Genomic DNA, 21,973 nt, shown 5'->3' on the forward strand with positions numbered 1-21,973 from the left:
GTACTATTCATGGGTTCATTCCTCAAAAAACCACTTCCATTTTTGCTGCCCTTGACCCTCACATTGATCTATGTGCCTTGTCTGCAGTCTGCTTGCTGACATAAAAGTCTAGTAGTCTGCAAGTTGCTGAGCCAATAGCTGTTAAGTGGAGTAGCCCAAGCACTCGGGCATAAAGTGATCTTTTAAACATTAACCCCATAGCAGCAGCAACCAGTAGCAGGAAACATGCAGCATAGGAAAGATAGACGATTAATATGCCGTGGTCCCTTTTTAAGGAAGGGTGAGTTCTTAGCTCTCTGTACCTCTTTGTGCACCAAGGAAGATGACTTCTCTGAATCTGTAATGCACAGACTGATTGGACCTGGATGAAGCAGAAACGGTGATACAGCCTCAGGAGGCAGTGAATCAGGGATACTTTTTCTTATGCCAACTCATTGAAATGAATGACAGTCAGACAATAATAGCACATATGGAGAAGGCCTTGCTCAGCTTTCAGTATGTCATGTAGAAGAGTTTTTAACCTGGTCTACACAGGCAGTGGAAGAGAATGAAATATAATCTTGAGGGAGTATAGGGGACAGCAGGCAGTAGAAGCATTTTGAGTGGTCCTCCATGTAAAGGAAAAGTCCCAGCAAGTTTGAGATGTACAAGTTTTTTTATTTGCAAGGCTTTTCCTTAATATAGGGGAACATTAAAAAAATGAGATACCCACTTGCAGTCTGAAGCAGCTGCTTATATTACCGGTACCAAAAACAAATTTTTGCTTTTGTTGCACAAACTCCCAAGTATTTCAATATAGTATATTAGCACTATCATCACTGGTATGTTTCAGAACTTGTTTAATCTGGACCATTAATTTTTAATCTGTGCTAATCTGATCCATGAGTTAGAAAGGCTGGAACAGGGAAAAGGAAATCACTACAGAGCTAGTCAGAGAAAAAACCAGAGTCATTGTGCTTCTGTTTAAAACTACGTTGTCTACTTATTCTGATGGCTTCCATTAAGGACACAACATCCAATTCATTTCCACCTCCTTCTACCGGATATGTAAGTCAAGGCTAACTCATTATGAGTAGGAATTTATCATTGCTTTTCCCATTGCATAATCTCTCTGTCCTTCTTGTTGATTAGCAATATCACTTTTCCAGGAAGTGTGTACCTGAACGTTGGTTACTGATTATTTGATGTAGCATAGTGTAGTGGTTAAGAGCAGTGGACTCTAATCTGAAGAATTGGGTTTGATTCCCCACTCCTCCACATGAGTGGCAGACTCTTATCTGCTGACCCAGGTTTGTTTCATTCCTGCTGTGTGACCTTGAGCTAGTCACAGTTCTTGAGAACTCTCTCAGTCCCACCTGATTCACCAGATGTGTGTTGTGGGGAGAGGAAGGGAAGGAGTTTGTAAGCCCCTTTGAGACTCCTTAGAAGAGAGAAAGGCAGGGTATAAATCCAAACTACTCCTTCTCCTCTTCTTCTTGCAGGCCAAATCATACCACTAGCACAGCTGTCTGAAATGGAGTTTCAGCTGCCTGTGAGAAATCTCCAATTCCAACTTTGTTTTATTGTAGGATGCAGGAGAAGCCATTTTTCTGAACTGCATGTCATGTGAATGCAGGCATCACTTCATTATAGGGCCTTCCAGTTCTAAATAATTCTGGACTGAAAAAAATCACTATATTATAGGTTTCCAAACTTGTGCCCAGCTCAAGTTATGATCTTTAGGCTGCTCTATTGTGGGCCTTCCTTCTTTTGAAAAAATCTGTCTTCTCCTCTAAAAGCCCAAGACAATGACCATTCACAGCTCTCAGTACCTTACAAATTTTCTTCAACATCCCCAGTTCAGCAGGATGCCTTGCAATCCGTTTCTTTTCTTTGCCTTTCAACCTGTGTGGTGTTATTCCTTCTATACCCTTTCTCTGATTTATCAGGTTCCTGCAGTCTTCAGCAATACCCATACCTAGACCCCTTCTAGTTTCTCTGTCCATGTTCAGATAGTTACAATGCAGTCTTAGGCAGAACTGCAGCCTTCTGTTGAAGTCAATGAGCTTAAACGGGTATAACTTTGCTTAGGATTGCTGCCCCACCCGAGGAGGAAGTGTAACTATAGCTCTTCGAAGATCTATGTTGTACACAAAGGTATTCTCATTTATTGCCGCTTCTCATGTTTCCAGATAAGCCTGGCCTTCAAGCCAATTCTAAGGCTGTCTGCCCTGCCTTAGATTAAATACTGCCATGTGAAATACCTTTCCACTCTTTTCTGTTCCTTCCGAAGTCTCTGGTGTCTTATAAGACAACATGAACAATGCATTCTGACATTAATTAAGCAAGGTTTCTATGGATGGGCCATTCTTCCTTGGAAGGCAGTGGATGGGCCCAGGCGGGACGGTTGTGGTGTTTCAGGCATACGATATTGCGCTGTGTGCTACCGATAATGGAGGTTGACCAAGCCCTTCCAGTGGTGAGTCAACAGCCTCAATGTAAATACATTTCCTAAGAGTCAGCAGTTTTATTTTGTTGCCAGGCAGGTATGGAGTCTATAAGGGCCTCTTTTAATTTCAGACAGTATTTGTCTTCAAGGAGATTGATCGTTTAGGGTTTCTAATGGAGTGCTCTTTCACCTACTTTGCTTTTCCAAGTTGGCATTTTCTGCTACAGCTTTGATAACAAGTAGTTATTGCTTAAAGTCTGAGCAAACATGGAAATGCATCTTTCAGCCCCCTTCTTAACCTACCCAAGCATATCACGTATGATTTATAGGTTTGCTAGCCGTCGAAATGGCCCCTGTAATGCTGCCTTTAACCATGATTTGGTCTGCAGGAATTAGCTGCTGAAACTCTTCATGGAAAAAAGGTAAGAACTGACTCTTTTCTTTGCATGCTTCAAGGGGGTAGAATGGACTTGTGGAAGGCAGGATAGCTGCAATGTGCTGCATCCATAGACTATGCCCCTTAAGTGCATATTCAGGCATGAACGTGAATGCATAATTCTGTCAGTGTGACTGGGATCACTGAGATAAGCTATATGTGTATGCAACTGTGTACACACAAATTCTTGGCATATATTCATTAAATACATGTAGATCCAGAGGTGGGGCTTGACAGAAGAATCTTGTCCCTTCGATAAATGCATTTCTATTCTGTTCTTCAAATATCTCAAGAACACTTATATCACCTATTAATTGCTGCATATCAATCAACTCTTAAAGACCCAAGAGAAGGTCAACTGTTGTTGTTGTTTTTGCGGGGGTGGGGGGAATGACAATTGGCAACTCTAGTTATGGGTATAAAAGAAACATGCTGAGCCCATGTCATTATAGCAGAGTTCTCCATGGTCACATAATGTGAGATACCCCTCCTTCAACAACAGCCACAAAATCCTTCATCAATGGCCCCTTCCACACATGCAGAATAATGCACTTTCAATCCACTTTCAATCCATTTTGCAGCTGGATTTTACTGTGCAGAATAGCAAAATCCACTTGCAAATAATTGTGTGATCATCTGAAGGTGCCAGCCACAGATGCAGGCAAAACATCAGGAGAAAATGCTCCTAGAACACGGCCATACAGCCTAGAAACCACACAACACCCCAATTGTGAAAGTGGATTGAAAGTGCATTATTCTACATGTGTGGAAGGGGCCAATTACTGTTATTGCAAAGCAAAAAGGACAGAGAAATAAACGAACCATTTTCCCAAAGCACAAAACATTAACATTTAACTATTAGAAAGATGTGAGATCTCTGTAATACAACCAGGGGTAAGTTAGGATTGCCAGCTTCTGGGTGGCACCTAGAGATCTCCAGAGATCAGTTCCAGAGATCAGTTCCCCTGGCTGCTTTGGACAGTCTGTGGCCACTTTGGAAGGTAGACTCTATGGCATTGTACGCCATTTAAGTCCCTTCCTACCCTAAACCCTGTCCTGCTCAGGCTCTACCCCCCAAACCTTCAGTGTGGTTATTCTTGTTCGTGATGTGTTTATGACTTATCTCACCTGCTGCCTGGCAGAAACCTGTGATCTCACAGCTGGAACTCTGCAAATAACTAGAATGAAGCTGACCTAGTTAAAATCCATTAACACATATAGACTCTCTCACACCTGGCTCCTCTCCAAAACAACTGTGCAACCCAGAGATAGAGATTTGCTGGTGGAGCCTTCCTCCACAGTCCAGGAAAGCATCGCTTCATTAGCTTAAAAGAGTCATGTTCAACACACATAAGCAGTAGAACATTTGTTGTCTTGGGGGACAGCTGGGATGGACTGTGAAACTTTACCCAAGAACTGCTGGTTATAAAGAATACCAGGTTGCTATATGTCTAGTTTGTTTTGTCTGTGCTCCTGAATTTAAAAGAAAACCAAGTCAGGAAGGCTTCTAAAGCAAACATAGCTAACCATCTCAGATTCAGCCTCTGTTCTACACAAAATACTATATATATTATTTCAATCTCATGTCTTCCTTATGCTTTGCAGGGCAGTTTTAAGCAGAATCGCACCCATCTCAGCACATTTATTTCAGTGCGCTTAGGTTGGTGTAACTTTGCTTAGAATTGCACTGTCATTTTGGGACCCCACTCCTGATTACCCAGGCGAAATGGCACGTGGTTGATACCATGAGCAGAAAACATGCTTGGGGGAAGATTTCGGGAACGGCAGGCTGCAACAGTCGGTGTCTCAGCAGAGTTGAAAACTGACATAATGTCAGTTGTGGAGATCAGGGGGCGGGGCAGAGTGGGGAGATCAGGTGGCTCAGCAGGAAAAATAAACTGGTGTTTGCATGATAGCGGGTTCACCATGGGATTTTTGAAAAGAATCGCCAAATTGGCGATTTTTGAAAATCCCAGGATGAGGGAAATATTGTGGGGCAAACCCGCTTTAGAATCGGGAACTGTTCAAACTTCAAAACCAGGATATTTCCCTTGCTCAGTTTGGGATATTTCGACTGGGCAGAAACAACCATAGATAGACCAATAGAGCGACTCATCATGAGATAACTTTGTATCTTCCTATCTTTACCTGTTACACACAGATAATGCACAGCTGAAAGGGTGCATATTGGTTAACATGGTTGAGGCCCATGAATCTGTGGTTTTCAAACTTTTTATCTTCGGAGAATTTTTCTTAGATAGGTACAGGTACAGCTTATCATCTACAGCCAAAGGCTGTTATAATCAAATGGTCACAGTAACCGACAATGAATTCAAATGTAACTTCAAAACAGATAAAATCAGATGCAAAAACAGATTTAAAAATCAAATACACCTATGGCCAAAATTAGATACAGTTCTGGCTTGAATTTTCTTAGCAGGCTGGCAAAAAGTGACATTTAGTAAGAAACAAGGAGATTATTATCAGAAAGAAGAAGGAAAAACGCTTCTTCAAATCATTGAAAAATATTATTTGTTTAAAAGGCAGCAAGAAATTTGGATTTGGGTTCTTTATAAAGAAGACAGAATAACACATAACAAAGTAGGTCCTCAGGTTCTGAAATTCCACATTTTCAAAGGCGAGAGGCCATCAGAGTTTGGGCATAGCATACAGCTAACAAGGCTGTTGGCATATTTTGAAATCTAATTGATGCAAGAGCTACTCTGAATTTGTATGTTACATAAACCAAATATGGGGCTCTGTCATGGTCCCTTTTGAAAAACTTAAACCAGGGGGAAAATTTAGACTGGGATATTAGCTGTCTGTTTGCCATGATATTGCACCTAAATATCCAGTCATGTATGGTAAAGCTTGGTATAGATACAGCTGGGTATAATTCAAGATGGAATAATGAATAATAATGTTGTTATGAAATATTGACTGGGCTGTGTCATTTGAAGCATTGCCCCATAACTATGTTTACCAAATTGATAGAATATTTTGATATGGCGTCTTGCACAAAAGTTCAGATTGAAGGTAGGTCTAATTCTGTCCTCATCAGGGTTGCAGGAGTAACTTTAGGTAAAGCTAAGATCTTCCTCAGAAAGTAATTTTGGATAGGTTACCGATTAGAAATCAGGTGTTAATTCTTGCCCAAGACTTCAATACCATATAGTAGCTGGAGAATGACTTTGCTCAAGTATTGTTTAATAGCAGGATCTATAAAAAAAAGCCTCATTTAACAAAGTAAAAATCTTAAAATAGCACTCATTGATTTCAAAGCTGTGGATTTAATTATTGCCAAATGCATCTTCCAAAATAGCGACTGATTGAAAGTTATCTCAAGAGGGCTACATTGGCCAATGCAAATTCCATTTATACTATACATCAGCTTGAAGGGGCTTCTTCTAAAGATCATCACTTTAGTCTTAGTATGATTAATATTTAAGTCTCTTCTTTACAATAGCCTCTCAATCTATGAAACAGCTTCCTTAGGCCTATACATGTGAGGGAGATCAAAACCATATCATCAGTACATACGAGGGAGATCAGAACCATATCATCGGCATGCGCATCTACCACATATTCTGTGAAACACAGTCCATTCTCACAGGGTAGCAGCTAGGTCAATTGAGTCTAACTTCTGCCTTGCATGAACATGTTAGTCCAATCTGCAACAGACATTACAAGGAAAGTTCTGTGACAGTGGTCCAGCAATTTGCTTTGTGTAGATCACCTAGATTTGCAGCTAATTAACTCCTGTGCTCCTGATGTGTCCAGGTTTTTTTTGTTTCATACTCAAAGCCAAGCATTGCTTAATTTCAGTGACTAGATTTGCATGGACTGATGAGGCCTAAAATGAACTAAATTTTGCCAGGAGTCAGAGAAGGCGAAATGTCAGGGCTGGGGTTGGGATGTTTTTAAAATAGAAATTAAAGTGACTTTCAAGGTTGGAAAGCTCAGCTTTGAATGGCTATTTTTGCTCTTATCTATTTGTACAGCACGTGTAATTTTGAATGGTTTTGCTGGCTCGATGAATGTTTCAATGCCACATCCTAGTAAATAATTAATCTCAGGCTAAGAATTCATAGAAGCACGAAACTTGTGTCTAAGACAGGAATCGCATGATTGACTACTCCTCCATGGTGGTAGGGAGGAAACCATGGAAAACTAGCAAGGCTAGATAAGAACTTTGTAAGGTAATAAAATGTTTAGTCTTATGTGCCAAGGGATGTATTCCAAGCATTTGAGCCTTCAGTTGCCCTGGTGCAACCTAGATACAGATATGCCAACTCAGCAGGCCCCTGTGTATCATTTCTTTGGACAGACAGAGAAGAAAGGATTTATTGACTTGGATCCAATGGAGAATTTCCACAAATGGAAAATAGGGAGAGATTTTAGTCCTTACCAACTGGACTTACCAACAGAGAGCTGGATATTACAGAAAATTTTGTTTATGACATTCTAATTTTCTTGGTGTAAAGGTAGAGGGACATTAGATCATATTCAACCCCAGTAGCATTTTGAAAAGGCACAGCCCATGATCAAGTGGATGTCCAGGTCTTCTACTGAATATGTAACACTGCTTACTACTACCAATTACACTTGTGACAACTAGTGATACTACACGATCATGCCAAGATGCATTACATCTTTAAACTAGGAAAATAATCTGTCATAAAACAAAGCAAAATCCCCCCAGGTTCTTTTGCATGCCAAACACCCTGCAAAGTCCCTTTTATCCTGAAGCGACAAAAACTGAAGTCATTTAGAATTGCCTAGACCATTTAAGGCAGATTTCTTTGAAATGAATTTCTGACCATGGACATCCTGCCTGCTTCTGATAGTGTTTCTGATAGTGGGCTTTCTTTTCTTTTTTTTCTGTTGGCCATTGTTGTTATGTCTGTTTCCTTTGCTGGTGAACCTTTAATCCGTTTGGATTAGAAAGGCTGCTGTCCCTATCAGTGATTCCCAACCTTGAACTTCAGCAAACATGCAACTACAGGAGGCAGAAGCTCAGCCTCTCTGCTCATTTTCAGAGCAGGTGGCCAAGGGGTTCTTCAGTGTTCAGACAGCAAGCAGGTTCTGAACACTCCTGAAGACGAACCAAGATCCAAAGGATAATTTGGCGAGTATAAACCTGTCAATGACGAGGACAGTGGTTGAGACATTGCAGTTGGTAAGGACTGTTCTCTGCTCAGACCTCTTCTGCTGCATTTTAAAATGATTACTTAAGACTGTGGTTGAATAATTTAAAAAACTGTAGGAATGTGCTTTCCTTTGGGAAACATTGATATTTGGGCGGGGCGGGGGGGTTGTTCTTCTTTCCTAATTGATCCTGTAGGATCCAGCCATGCAAACTCAAAGTAATTCTGTCATCATCCAGAAACTGAAAAATGTATATTAGGGAGTATTTGACTCTTGTTATTGGATTGATACACCTTTTTCTATCTATACCATTCAGAAGAGGTCACTATCAGATACTTGATAGCTGAACTACCAGAGGTAGCTCATAGACTTGGTACACACTTGTAACAAAAATGTAACAAAAAATAAATTAAATACAAATAATAAATTAGGGTTAGGTTTAAGGCAAGGCCAGGGGCTCAGGCTTGCCTTAGTGTTACATTGAGTTCTAGGGCGTAATCCGAGAATAGGGCTATGGTCAGTTTTAGGTTTCGGGGGTTTTGTTACAATTTTGGGAACAATTTATAAATGAATGAATTAAATAAACATCATAAATTAGGGTCAGGGTTAAGGCAATGGCAGGGGCTCAGGCTTGCCTTAGTGTTATGTTGAGTTCTAGGGCACAGTCCGAAAATAAGGCTATGCCAATTTTTCGACTTCGGGTTTTTGTTACAATTTTGGGAACAATTTATGAATGAATGAATTAAATAAAAATCATAAATTAGGGTTAGGGTTAAGGCAATGGCAGGGGCTCAGGCTTGCCTTAGTGTTACATTGAGTTCTAGGGCACAGTCCGAAAATAAGGCTATGCTCAGTTTTAGGTTTCGGGTTTTTGTTACAATTTTGGGAACAATTTATGACTGAATAAATTAAATAAAAAGAATAAATTAGGTTTAAGGCAAGGGCAGGGGCTCAGGCTTGCCTTAGTGTTACGTTGAGTTCTAGGGCGCAGTCTGAGAATAGGGCTATGGTCTATTTTAGGTTTTGGGTTTTTGTTACAGTTTTGGGAACAATTTATAACTGAATGAATTAAATTTTTAAAAGTTAGGTTTAAGATTAAGCCATAGGCAAGTGTTAAGGGTTAGGGTTAGGGTTTCGCATTTTTGTTACAATTTATACACTGTGTCCAGACTTCTCTTATAACAGACTTCTGTCTGTGATACACCTCTGAAGATGCCAGCCACAGATGCAGGCGAAACGTTAGGAACAAGATCTACCAGACCACGGCCACACAGCCTGTAAGACCCACAACAACCAGTTGAATCTAGTTGTGAAAGCCTTCAACAATACTTTCAATTTTTTTTAATCTAGGGAGCCCAGATTCTCCCTTTAAATCCACTCCAAAGGGGGTGGATTGAAAGAGAGAATCTGGGAAAAACTTGAGGGTGCATGTCAGGGGAGCAATGTTTAAGCTAACAGTACCAAAATTTTAGGCTATCTTCAGGAGACCCTCCTGATGAAACCTGCCAGGTTTAGTGAAGTTTGGTTCAGGGGTTCAGGGGGTCCTAAGTTATGGACCCTCAAAAGGGTAGCCCCATCTACTATTAGCTCCCATTGGAAACAGTGGGTGATGGGGACACCCCTTTGTGGGGTTCATAACTTTGGACCCCCTGAACCAACCTTCACCAAATCTGGTTGGTATCAGCAGGAGGCTCTCCAGATGAAACCACCCAGGTTTAGTGAAGTTTGGTTCAGGGGGTTCAAAGTTATGGAAATTCAAAATGGTAGCCCCATCTACCATTAGTTCCCATTGGAAACAATGGGGGATGGGGCACCCCTTTTGGGGGTCCATGAACCAAACTTCACCAAACTTGTATGGTATCATCAGGAGTGTCTCCCGACAATAGCCTGAAATTTTGGTGCCACTAGCCTAAGAACTGCACCCCCTGATGGCCGACAAAGTAAAAATACTAAAAATAACCCGAAAATGAGACCAAATTTCTCTGCGCCCACAATGGTAGGCCCCCGGGACATTTGTCCCTGGATGTCCCCATTGTAGCTATGCCTCTGGTATGCAGCCCTGGGTTCCTTATACATAATGTTTCTTTTTATATTTTTATATTTCCTTTGCTCTCCCACACCCATTCAGTCTGTTCGAAAGAAAGGCAGAATGTCCTCTGAAAATGTTTGAATTTTATAGAGTTGGCAGAGTTGGCCAAACTAATTTAGTTAAAAAATTTTTTACAGTTGGAAACCTTTGATAGATTATTTGAATAAATTAGAAAAGAAATAAATTGACGATCAGTGGTTTTGAAGCTTAGGCCCCTTCTGCACAAGCAAAATAATGCGTTTTCAAACCACTTTCACAACTGTTTGCAAGTGGATTTTGCTATTCCGCACAGCTTCAAAGAGCACTGAAAGCAGTTTGAAAGTGCATTATTCTGCATGTGCGGAATGAGCCAGTGGGATTGTTAAAATAAGATCCAGTAGAGAAAATTGTGACTTTTATTAGTCATAACTCTAAAGATTCAATTTTACCTAGCTGGTTTTATTAGTAGTAACTCTAGAGATCCAATTTTACCTAGCTGGTTAAAGAGCAAATGGTAAAAGATTACTTTTTAGTATCAAATAATTACTCAATGCGGACAAAACTAGCATTCCTTATGGAAAATGTATGGGTTTTTAAATTTTTCTTTTTGTGTTTGTCTCTTGTAATGTAAAGCTGTTCCAATACTGATAAAATTTAACTAGGTGAAAAAAAGAGAAAGAAAATGTTTGCATTTTGTAATATGCGCAGCTACCTTGTGTCAGTAACATTCATGGAAATAACTGAAAATACCACAATTCTGCTTGCATAAGGTTTTGAACAGCTTCACTTGTGTAATTAGAAGTCCTGTACTAAAACAGCAGAGTTCTCCTTGCCATCTCTGGTCCTCTTGGCCACCAAAAAATGGAACACCAACACAAGTGTAAATATTTATATCTTGTACTATATTTAGCTGCAGTTGATCAATGTTTTAACTAGGCCAATCAATTGCGTTCCTTTTTTTAGGTCTGGAACATAACCAGCTACTATAAATAGAAAGCCAAGGTCTTTCAGTTGCTAATTTAGGCACAGAACTTCAAAGCATTCCATGGGTACATAAAGGACCCAGATTCAGAGTGACAAAAGGTGTAGCAGATATTTAAATCTACATTCCAGAGTTCCAGGAATTGATGCAGCTATATGTGTTGGAAATGCGGAGTTAAACAAGGAACCTTTTATTTTTTACTTTATGGTGCAATTTAAAAAAATCTATTCATGAAATAACCCAAAAAATTATAAAAACAAAATTTGAAAGGACCCCTGAATTATATTTATTGGGCATGAGTAAGAAAGAAATGGTAGAATGTAACAATGATCTATTTCTTTATTTGGTCACAACAACCAGTATTGTTTTCACAAACAACTGGACATTACAAACAGCATCCTCTGCAGATGAGTGGATAGAGAAAGTTTGGAACATTGTTGAATTACATAAATTGATCTGTCTATTTAGAGAAGACTCCTTGGAAAAATTCAATACAACTTGATCTCCCTTTCTGAATTATATGTCGGAATAATTGAAAATTAATTCATTAGCAGTAGGCTTGGTGAGATAGAAACGAATATGAATGTCTAGAATAGGATTAGATTAAATAAAATATAAAATGACTAAAAAATGTATATGGCCAATGTGACTTATATTTGATTGAAGATATTTACATTAACTGTTATGTTTAAGTAGTGAAATAGTATTGTGGGAATATTTACCAAGTTTAGACTTGCACATTCGTGAGAAAAGATGGAAGTCATTGAATGTGTCATCTGTTCTTTGTTGTATAAGATGTTTTTAATCTTTTTCTTTTTTTCCCCACTGGAGTTGTCTATGTGAATTTCTGTGTCTATTACTGTTTATTATTGTGGGGTTTTGAATATGAAATTAAAAAATTAAAAACTAATTTTAAAAAGAGTAACAACAAAATTTGGTCTTCTACAGATACAGAAATGGGTAATTATTGGGTCATACCTAAGGGGGAAAGAAACACTGTGAAAGTTAGGGGATCCTTCATGTTTGTTTTCGCAGTCAGATGTTTGGGACATGAAAGGTCTATAGTGTGAAGACTGCTTGGAGCTATAGGTGTGAAGTGAACATGCTTTCTCAGCTGACTAATTAGATCTGTGTCCTGCTTTATCCTGAATGTTCATACAAGCAGAAGGGCAAGGTGTCTTTTTTTTTTTTTTTAGTAAAAGCAAAACGGTGGGATAATTTTGTGTAGGGAAACTACACCTCCCTGAATGTCCTGGGGCCTGTGCTTTGGACATATAAACAATTAGCCAAAGTCTGGCCAATGACATCCAGTCAGCTGGTCAAATGTTGGCACCTTATTTTCTATGTAAACAGCAAATCAAGGCCAGTAGTGATAGGTATGTTGCACATTGACCTAGCTCACATTCAGAACCTTACATAATTCTAACATGAATTTAACTGGGGATGAATGCTAAATGGATTGTTAAAATGTCAATACATACACCTTGGGCTCATAATTAAACAAAGAAAAAAATCTGCTCAGTATTTTGGGGAGGGAGGGAAGCAACAGAAGGATGTGAAATAGTTCCATTTGAGGAACTCAGTCCCATGTTTATGCCATTTCTACCTCTATCATAGAGGCCCTATGGACTTGTTGTGTCTCCTGTAGGTGGAGCAGATCCTGTCAGAGTTTCGGCTACAGGAAGAGGATCTGAAGACAATAATGTATCGAATGCAGAAGGAAATGGACCGAGGGCTAAAGCTGGAGACCCACGAAGAGGCTTCTGTAAAGATGTTGCCCACTTATGTGCGCTCCACCCCTGAAGGTTCAGGTAATGCATTACCCTGTTGGGAATACATATCAATGAGAGCTGGACTCAGAGAATCTTCTGAGGGGCACTGACATTTATCATCAATTCTTTGAATGCTCAATAATAATAACAGCCATGTTTTGGTTGGGATCTTCTGGGGACTGTCCTAGCGGCCTGTCCAGATTGTTTTCCAAAGGTAAAGCTAATATGTCACATCCTGATATTGCAGAAGTTGGAGATTTCCTGTCTTTGGATCTTGGGGGCACCAATTTCCGAGTGATGCTAGTAAAAGTAGGGGAAGGTGAAGAAGGGCAATGGAAGGTGAAGACAAAGCACCAAATGTATTCTATCCCAGAGGATGCCATGACAGGAACAGCTGAAATGGTAAGTCATGTATCATGTTAGGTGTGGTATATGAATGTCAGGAACCAAGAAGAGCCTTGATCCTTGGGAGTAGAAGTGGATTATAATACACTTCCCAAAATGTTACAGTTGGGCCTCTGTTCAAATTCCCTCAGATGCTTTTTAGGGAAAGATCGTCTCAGACAGTTCTATAATAACTAAAGACTGGTCAACACAATGGGCTGTATTTTCATTCTACTGTAAAAATCACAGGGCTCTTAATTCTTGTAGTGTCATCCATCCTGACTTTCCAGACATCATTGATTGATTTTCGCTGATGGTGCAGTGGAGCTTTGCATCAAAGCTAATCTAGCTTCTTTGGGGTTTATTGTTCTGAGGTTATAGTAAGGCCTAGCCTAAAAAGACTAGGAGAAATATGGAGGGTGGGGGGTGGAGTCACAATTTTAGAAAAATTAGCAGCTTTTATTGAATTTAACTATTTCAGCATTGTTGGTATGTTATGTTTAATGGGCAGATACCCTTGCTGCTTGTATAAGTGGATGAGAACTATAAATTCACTAGGAGGTAACAGAGACCCAAGACTTCTTAGCATCCAGATCCACTGTATGTGCCCCTTTTTGCCGGCCAACTACATTTTGATCTTAGGCAAGTTGCATACTTTTTTATTGTGCAGTTCTGAATTAAATGCTTCAATAACCCCGGCTCTTTCAGATAAATGTGATTGTACTGTATATATATACTCTACCACAAAGTGTCATGATCATCTATTAGATTTTGAAAATCCTACCCTCAAAATGATAATAATGGTAGTTGTAGTTCAGCAATGGAAACAATGTCTGGGGGGTTGGTGGGGGTCCTTTGCCTATGGATGCTTATGGCTTATATTATAAACATTATTCTATCATGTTTATGATAGATGCGCTTCTATGGGAGCTGTTTTACCCTGTTATAGAGATCATTTTGTGACACACATCTCTCCTATGATGTTGTGATGTTCCACTGACCAGCAGCATCATAGAAAAACCTGCTTCCATTTTAATTTTCATCATAACAAATGCACAAGAATGAGGGCACTGTATGAGCTAACCCCATCTGGAAGTAAAGTGCCATCTAGTGGGGGAAGAATGGATGCATTGAGTATTTTCAGTCAGTTTGCTTAAATCAAGTCCTTTCATTAACTTATTATTTTCCTCCAAGCTTGTCTTTGGTTTTGTTGTTGTTGTTTATTCTTCTTCCATTATCACCCCATCGCTGACTAACCATCTCATGTAGTACTCAACTGAAGGACACCAATATGAAATTTGAAAAGGTTAACATGGATACATTTTAATTGTGTTATGTATGTTATGTATTCTAATTGATTGTATTTTAAATTGTTAGCCACCCTGAGCCTGACAATAGTCGGGAAAGGGCAGGATACACATCTAGTAAAATAAAATGAAACAAATTTGCAAGAGGGCTAAAAGAAAACTGACTCCATGCAAACAAAAAACAAACAAACCACAAGCGCAAACAAACCACCACCACCACCCCCCACACACAAAAACAAGCTACCGGGCTTACTACTGCCTTCCATTTCTATTTAGCCATCCAGGTATTTCAGTCTGGAAGACAATGTCTTAAATGAATTAATGTGGTTTATTTCAAAGAGTCATGCACCAAAATGCAGCGTCCAGCAGGAACTCTACAGAATGGCTGGACTAATTACAAGAGAAATGGCTTAAGAATTTGTACACGTAGCACAGTGAAATGTGGCTTTGATGTTAGTGCTTTACAATACAGGACCCAACTCTGTCCTCCTGTTGGAGTTGCCAACTTTTAAACGGTCTCAGTTTGATCTGCAGCAATCATTGGGTGACACCTTGAAGAGCTTCTACTGCCCATTTCTGCATATTAAACCTCTATTAATGAGGCATTTTTTTCCTGGCCATTTGGCAGCCTTATTTGCTATGGCAGGCTGTTGAGTAAGGAATGAAGGCACAGATTAAAAGGCAATGTTAAGTAAACAGCAATGGTTTACCCCCCTCTCTTGTTTTCTCCAGCTCTTTGACTACATCTCAGAATGCATCTCTGACTTCCTAGATAAACACCAGATGAAGCACAAAAAGCTACCTCTGGGCTTTACCTTTTCCTTCCCTGTGAGACACGAGGACCTCGACAAGGTGGGATACTGAAAAGCATTCCCCCACACAAACTGCTATGCTCTGTGCTGCCTTTCCTGCCTGTATGGTTTGACTGAGCTAATGAAACCTTAGAACAACCGCGCACAAGATAGGAGGGCATGCAATACCCCTGCACTGCAGCATCAGAACAGTGAAAAGGCTCACATCAGAAGTAATGCTTGAAAGAGAAACTGCCAAAAGAATAACAATTTAATAAATGTATAGATGCTCAAAAAATAATCACTACCATGTACTTTGGTCCTATTATGAGATGACAGGAGTCGCTGGAAAAGACAATGACACTAGGAACAGTTAAAAGCCACAGGAAAAGAAGACCCATCTTGAGATGAATTGACTCTATAAAGGAAGCCATGGCTGGCCCTCCATCTGCAGGACTCGAGCAAGGCTTTTAATGAAAGGATGCTTTGGAGGATATTAAGTCATAGGGTTGCCATGAATTTGAAGCAACTTGATGGCACTTAACACACACCCACACACCGGAAGGCCTAGTTTTGAATCTTCAGTCAGCCATGGAAGCTCACTGTGTGATTTTTGGACCAGTCACTCTCTCAGCTGAACTGACTTCACAGGGCAGCTGTTATGAGGTCAAAATGAAAGAGGAGATATTGTAAGCCACTTTGGGTTTTTGTTGCGTAGAGAAATGGTGCATAATAATAAGTAACATGCTCATGGTTAAAGGCCCTCCTCATTCTGAATGGCTGAAAACCAGGGATTATTTTATTTAAATGCCCCAGTGGGCACTGAGATTTGCTGTGATCCCCTCTTACAGGGCAGACACCTCTCCTGTTTGACAGCTAAGCCAGAGGACTTTGTCTCATTGGCCAGCTCTGCCTAGCAAAGGACAATCACAGGGCTAGACTGGTGGTGAAAAGTGCCATTATGCCATATCTAACTCACGGCGACTCTGTTGGGTTTTCAAGTCAGGAGACATTTGGAGGTAGTTCGGCACTGCTTGCCTCAATGTGGGCTGAGAGAGTTCTGGGAGAACTGTAACCAGCCCAGGTTACCCAGCAGTCTTCATGTGGAGGAATGGGGAATCAAACCTGGTTTCCAGATTAGAGTATGCCACTCTTAGCCACAGCACCATACTGACTCTCTAGGGCTAAATTAGTGTGTTGCATATTTGCAGACAATTACATGTGTGTACTGATTATTGTGTAAAATGACTCCAGATTGTGAATTCCAGTCTGCCTTTCCTACCACTATTGTATTTTGTGTTTGGTCCATAATTACGGGACAAAATTTACATGTTGGGTCAATGTGGTGTTCCTTGTGGCTTCTGTATATTTTGTGACATTGTGCTCATTTTGGAACATTTGGCCTGATTGTTGTCATCTTTTGTTCCACAGGGGATCCTGCTGAACTGGACTAAAGGCTTCAAAGCATCAGGAGCTGAAGGGAACAACATTGTGGGGCTGCTGAGAGATGCCATCAAACGGCGGGGGGTGAGATGAAAACATTTTTTTTCTTTCTCTCAATAGTTTCAAGTTGAATATGTTTACAAAATGTCTTTAAGTGCAACAGAAGTAGATTGGAATACTTCAGTGGCCCTTCATTCCCCTCCCCCCCCCCACAAGACTGCTGTTTCCCAGGGTTGGACAAAATTTTTGGTATGAAGGCCACATGTGAGTCTCCACTCCATCTCATTCTGAGGACTCCAAACCCTATAACAGTTCTCCCTGTTTCCAGCATCACCAGTCCTACATCCCTTCCTGCTTACCTGTGTTTACATTTAGGAAACAGGCAGTACTGGGAGCTGCCCAGCTTCAGGGAGAGACCCAGATGTAGCTCTCTCACCCATTGTTAATGGACTCCAGTCCATGGGCTGCTTAATAATTATGTTAGGAACATGCTGATGCTACAATCTGGCATCCCAGTTCTTCTGTTGAATTGTTAAGCAGCTCAGGAGCTTCAGTTGAAAACTGTTGCTTGGGTTGAGAAAAAGAGTCTAAGTGGAAGAGTCTCCAGATCCTCAGGCAGACCTAAATAGTTGAGTGCTAGAGAATCTGCTTTTCATGCAGGAGGTCTCAGGTTCAATACCCAGGATCTCCAATTGTAAGGATAATATAAAAACGTGATGTGAAAGACATCAACTTGAGAACCTGGAGAGCTGCTGCCAGTGAGAATAGATAGCAATAACTGAAGACATTAAAATAGCATTTAAAATAGAGTATATATGAAATATTTAAACAATTCAATTAAAAGCATATGAGCACGTATGCTTGCTGCTTCCGCTTGGTTCTCTTAAGATTACAGTTGGGATTTTGTGCATCCCAATCTCTGCTCATTTGCTAAGCTACTGCTTCTCCCCAACAATCTGGAAAACTGTCCCCAGTTTGTAAGCCCCACTCAAGAGTGTTTGGCTATTATTCTGCCCTGTGAGTTCTCCACATGTATTAGAACCTTTCCTTCTTTCAACCCTATTCAGGACTTTGAGATGGATGTGGTAGCAATGGTCAACGACACCGTGGCAACCATGGTGTCCTGCTATTATGAAGATCACCGATGTGAAGTAGGCATGATTGTAGGTAAGGCTACACACCTTCGAAACTGCCACTGCTGCTAATTTAATTGCCAATCCTTGTTTGTCAATGACAGGCACATCTTCTAACAACTTTGGCATTATGAGTTTATTTCTGAGGGTATTTGATGTCGTCTGACTGGCTGGAGTTGAAAAGATGCATTTCCCTGTGCTAGTATGGTTGCAATTCTTGCTGAATCACACTGGTTGCTGATTGGTACAGTCTTGTAGTCAGTGTGAACTTAAACAAGGCCCCTAACCAGTGGTGGGATTCAAATAATTTAACAACCGGTTCCGGTGGTGGGATTCAAATAATTTAACAACTGGTTGTTTACAGGCACCATTTTAACAACCAGTTCTGCTGAAGTGGTGCGAACCTGCTGAATCCCACCACTGCCCCTAACATTCTAGTTCAGAGCAACATTGATTGAGAATTTCGCTGTGGAACAGGAAGGGAGGAACTGTTCTAACAGGTGTCCAAAATAACTGTTCATACAGTCTATTTGAAGAAGAGTAATGCTGTGTGCGATGTTATGCTAGCAGGTTGCGAGGAAACAGTAAAAAAAAACCCAGTCAAGTGCTTAATGTGGTCAGAGTGTTACCTAGGGTTCTGGGAATTCATCTATGTATCTACTGACATTCTCGGCACAAGCTGCCATAGTGTCGTCTTGTACAACGCTGTTAATTGATTTCCACTATTAGAAGATTTTATATATATAAATATGGAGTGGGCTTAAGTTCTTTTGGTTGATTAACTATTGGACAAAGGACAATAGCTGAAGGGAAGTCAGCATGGTGTAGCCCAAACTTGTCAGAGCTCAGAAGCTAAGCAGAGTCAGCACCTGGAAGGGAGACCACCAAGGAAGACCCTTCAGAGGAAGTCAGTGCTTCTCACTTGCCTTGAAAGCCCCTTGCTGGGGTTGCCATAAGTCAGCTACAGCTTGAAATGTGGCAAGTACTATGACTACACTGGGTTAGATTTCCCTCTCTCTGGCAGATTTCTTATTCCTCTTCTCATGCTGTTCGTAGGTGACTCCTGGGGATGTTTTGGTTGCAGAGGGAAGGGGGAGGCAGAGAAATTTTACTGACAGAAATCACTTCCCTGTCAGGATCCCAATCAAAACCTGTGCACTCTCTGGATCTGAAGCTGGTGTTCAATGTAGATCAGTCCAGGTGTTCCTCAGTAGTAGTAAAACAAAAAAGCTTGTACGCCAGAAAATTCTGCTGGTCTTTAAGGTGCTACTGGATTCAAATTTTGTTCTATTTGATGTGGAGTACATTATGCTACATCTCTTGATTTGTGCAAGGAGAGTCAATCCAACAGTAACAGCACAAGAGAAAAGAAGGGCAATATGATGATGAACAGCCCGCTTAGATATTCTGGGTTGGGTCTTGCAGGTCTGTTCTGCCGACGATGCCACTTTGCACCAGTGCAAAGACCCTTTCTTTGCTGCAAGAAGCCTTTCCACTCTACCAGAAGCAAGTGTCACTATTAGCAGAACAGAACAGATCCATATATTCAACTCACTGACATTTCAAAGCTTAGCAGCTGAAACCAAGAGCGGCCCAAAGACCCAGAGCATAGAAAGATGGAAAGAACTGCCTTTCAACAGCATTCCAAGAGTTGTGGATATTGTTATGACATCATGCTATAGCTCTCATTGAGTGCCTTGATCAATAGGTCGTAGAAATCACTCTGGAAAACACAGAGTTTTCCTCCCTCCCCTCCCTCCCCTTGCATGCCCCTCCCCTCCCCTAGGGTGGGTGGGCCATGTCCAGATGCTGGGCCCCCTCCCCTCCCTCCCCTTGCATGCCACCCCAACTTCCCCTTCCCTTGCATGCCACCACTCCCTCCCCTCCCCTAGGGTGGGTGGGCCATGTCCAGATGCTGGGCACCCTCCCCTTCCCTCCCCTTGCATGCCACCCCAACCTCCCTCCCCTCCCCTTGTGTGCCGCCCCTCCAACTCACACGGTCGTTTTGGATACTTCCTTCATGCTTGTAAGGGGGTCCGAGTTGGCTAGATACAAAATGGGAGACACTTTAGCCAGATTTGGTTTGTACAGATTTTTTTGTAACTTGGGCACCAGTATGCTAGTGATGGCAAGAATCCGTTCTTCATAACTGTTGTTTTCCAAGATGCTTGGACTGACTGAGTCTGAACTGATTTCCTGTGCAGGTTAAAACCCACAGGAAACAGTGATAATGGCTTGGAATTTGTTCTCTAGTAAGTGCGGTGGCTGCATATGGAGAATCATTCTGCATTTCCACCCTACCAGGCACGGGTTGTAATGCTTGCTACATGGAAGAGTTGCAGAACGTAGAGCTTGTGGAAGGGGATGAAGGCCGGATGTGTGTAAACACCGAATGGGGAGCTTTTGGAGAATCAGGAGAGCTGGATGAGTTCCTTTTGGAATATGACCGTGTGGTGGACGAGACTTCGCTTAACCCCAATCAGCAGCTGTAAGGAATGCAAGACAGTTGGTGTCACTGCTAATTGCTTTTTCATGGTCTGCTCCCTGCTGACCAGAAAGATTGTGGGAGGGACCCTTCAAGATAGTCCCATTCTCACCCAAGCACAGCTCATGAACCATCTTTGATAAGGCAGTTCCTTCAGACAGAACTCATCCTAATGTTGAGAGCAAGCATAAATGTCAGTTGACATGCATTGCAAACCCTGGGAAGTCTCTGGGGCTGAGAACATGAATGAGACTTCAGAGGTAGGAGCTCCATTTCATTTCTTAAGTCCCTCAGCACCAAGATCAGAGCAAAATTAACTAAAAGGAGCATGCACTTCCTAGATTTGAAATGCTTTGCAGTGCAATTGACTAATACTCTCCTGCACACAGGGGCATAGCTAGGAAAAATGGAGTCCAGGGCAGACTCCGAGTTTTCGCTCCCCCCCCCATGCCCCCCCACGCCCCACTTACCTTAGCAGGCGGCAGGGCACCTGTTTCCACCTCTCCCCATGGTAGCTACTCAGGGTGAGGGGGAAGGAGGAGGGGCGAGGGGTGATTTTCCACCCCCATGTGACCCCAACAGCATCCGCCCGGGGCGCCTGTCCCCACACTTCCCTGTGGTAGCTACGCCACTGCCTGTGCACAGGGGCTGCTGAGAAAATATGCAAAGTTTGGCAGAAGAGAGAGAGAGTGGATGTTTCCCCCTCTGCAGCTCAGATAAAATAGCCTCTGTTGTCAAACAGTCAATATTGATTCTTGAGAGTTTTGCTAAAACTGTTCAGGGTGATTCCAGCAAGCAACCCTTGCCCCTGACAGAACATGAACACCCTCCCACAAGGTTTTGTGCGTCCCGCTCAGGTTTTCCTTCACATATATGCAGACACACACACTGCAAGGACATTTTTACATACTGCTAAAAACTGATTCCCACCCTCTCACTCCTGCCTCTCTTCTCTTAGGTATGAGAAGATCATTGGCGGGAAATACATGGGAGAGATCGTGCGGTTAGTGCTGCTAAAACTCGTCAACGAAAATTTGCTCTTTAATGGAGAGGCTTCGGAGAAGCTCAAAGCCAGAGGGTCCTTTGAAACCCGTTTTATCTCACAAATTGAAAGGTAATGCATTTCTTTAAGGTTTTTTTAATCTCCTTCTTCCTCTCATCCTTTTCTGCCTGGTCCACTCAGCCACTTCCTGCCTCCAGCCCTTCTCCTGATGTAACTGAAGTCAGATCTCTAGAGCGTTTTGTCTTTAAGATTTCCAGTTCAGGTAATCTGAACTATCTTTTCTCATGGTCTTGCTCATTTAGGCCCTTATGGTGTAGTACTAAGAGTTGGACTGAAGAGGTTTTGGTTCAGATCCCTACACAGCTATGAAGCTCACAAGGTGGCCCTTGGGCCAATCCTCCCTTTGTCTCTGAGCCTAATCTTGTTGTAAAGACAGAAGGGAGAGCCATGTAGGCTGCTGCCCTGAATCCTGCAAGGGAAAGAAAAGTAGGCAGCCTTTTAATCATATAGCGTGGAATGTCAATACAAATTATGTGTAACCAGTGTGGGGATTTATGACATCGTTGTATGAGAATAGGCATTGCTAACGGCAT

At 41.5% G+C, this 21,973-nt stretch overlaps 1 protein-coding gene across 6 annotated transcripts in view; it reads left to right on the forward strand.

Annotated features, from left to right (window-relative positions):
- The window catches only part of GCK (glucokinase), a 40,653-nt gene that overhangs the window by 12,401 nt on the left and 6,279 nt on the right, over positions 1 to 21,973 (forward strand). For 5 of the 6 annotated variants that reach the window (XM_048513559.1, XM_048513556.1, XM_048513561.1 and 2 more), the window contains 7 exons: positions 12,711 to 12,873; positions 13,082 to 13,236; positions 15,258 to 15,377; positions 16,748 to 16,843; positions 17,827 to 17,926; positions 20,197 to 20,380; positions 21,336 to 21,491. In XM_048513559.1, coding sequence (XP_048369516.1) covers positions 12,765 to 12,873; positions 13,082 to 13,236; positions 15,258 to 15,377; positions 16,748 to 16,843; positions 17,827 to 17,926; positions 20,197 to 20,380; positions 21,336 to 21,491 — 920 coding nt within the window. In that variant the 5' untranslated portion in view covers positions 12,711 to 12,764. The remainder of the gene's footprint in view (positions 1 to 12,710; positions 12,874 to 13,081; positions 13,237 to 15,257; positions 15,378 to 16,747; positions 16,844 to 17,826; positions 17,927 to 20,196; positions 20,381 to 21,335; positions 21,492 to 21,973) is intronic. The other variant, XM_048513560.1, reaches the window with a different exon arrangement.

Source organism: Sphaerodactylus townsendi, linkage group LG12, assembly GCF_021028975.2.
Source record: "Sphaerodactylus townsendi isolate TG3544 linkage group LG12, MPM_Stown_v2.3, whole genome shotgun sequence".
NCBI lineage: Eukaryota > Metazoa > Chordata > Lepidosauria > Squamata > Sphaerodactylidae > Sphaerodactylus > Sphaerodactylus townsendi.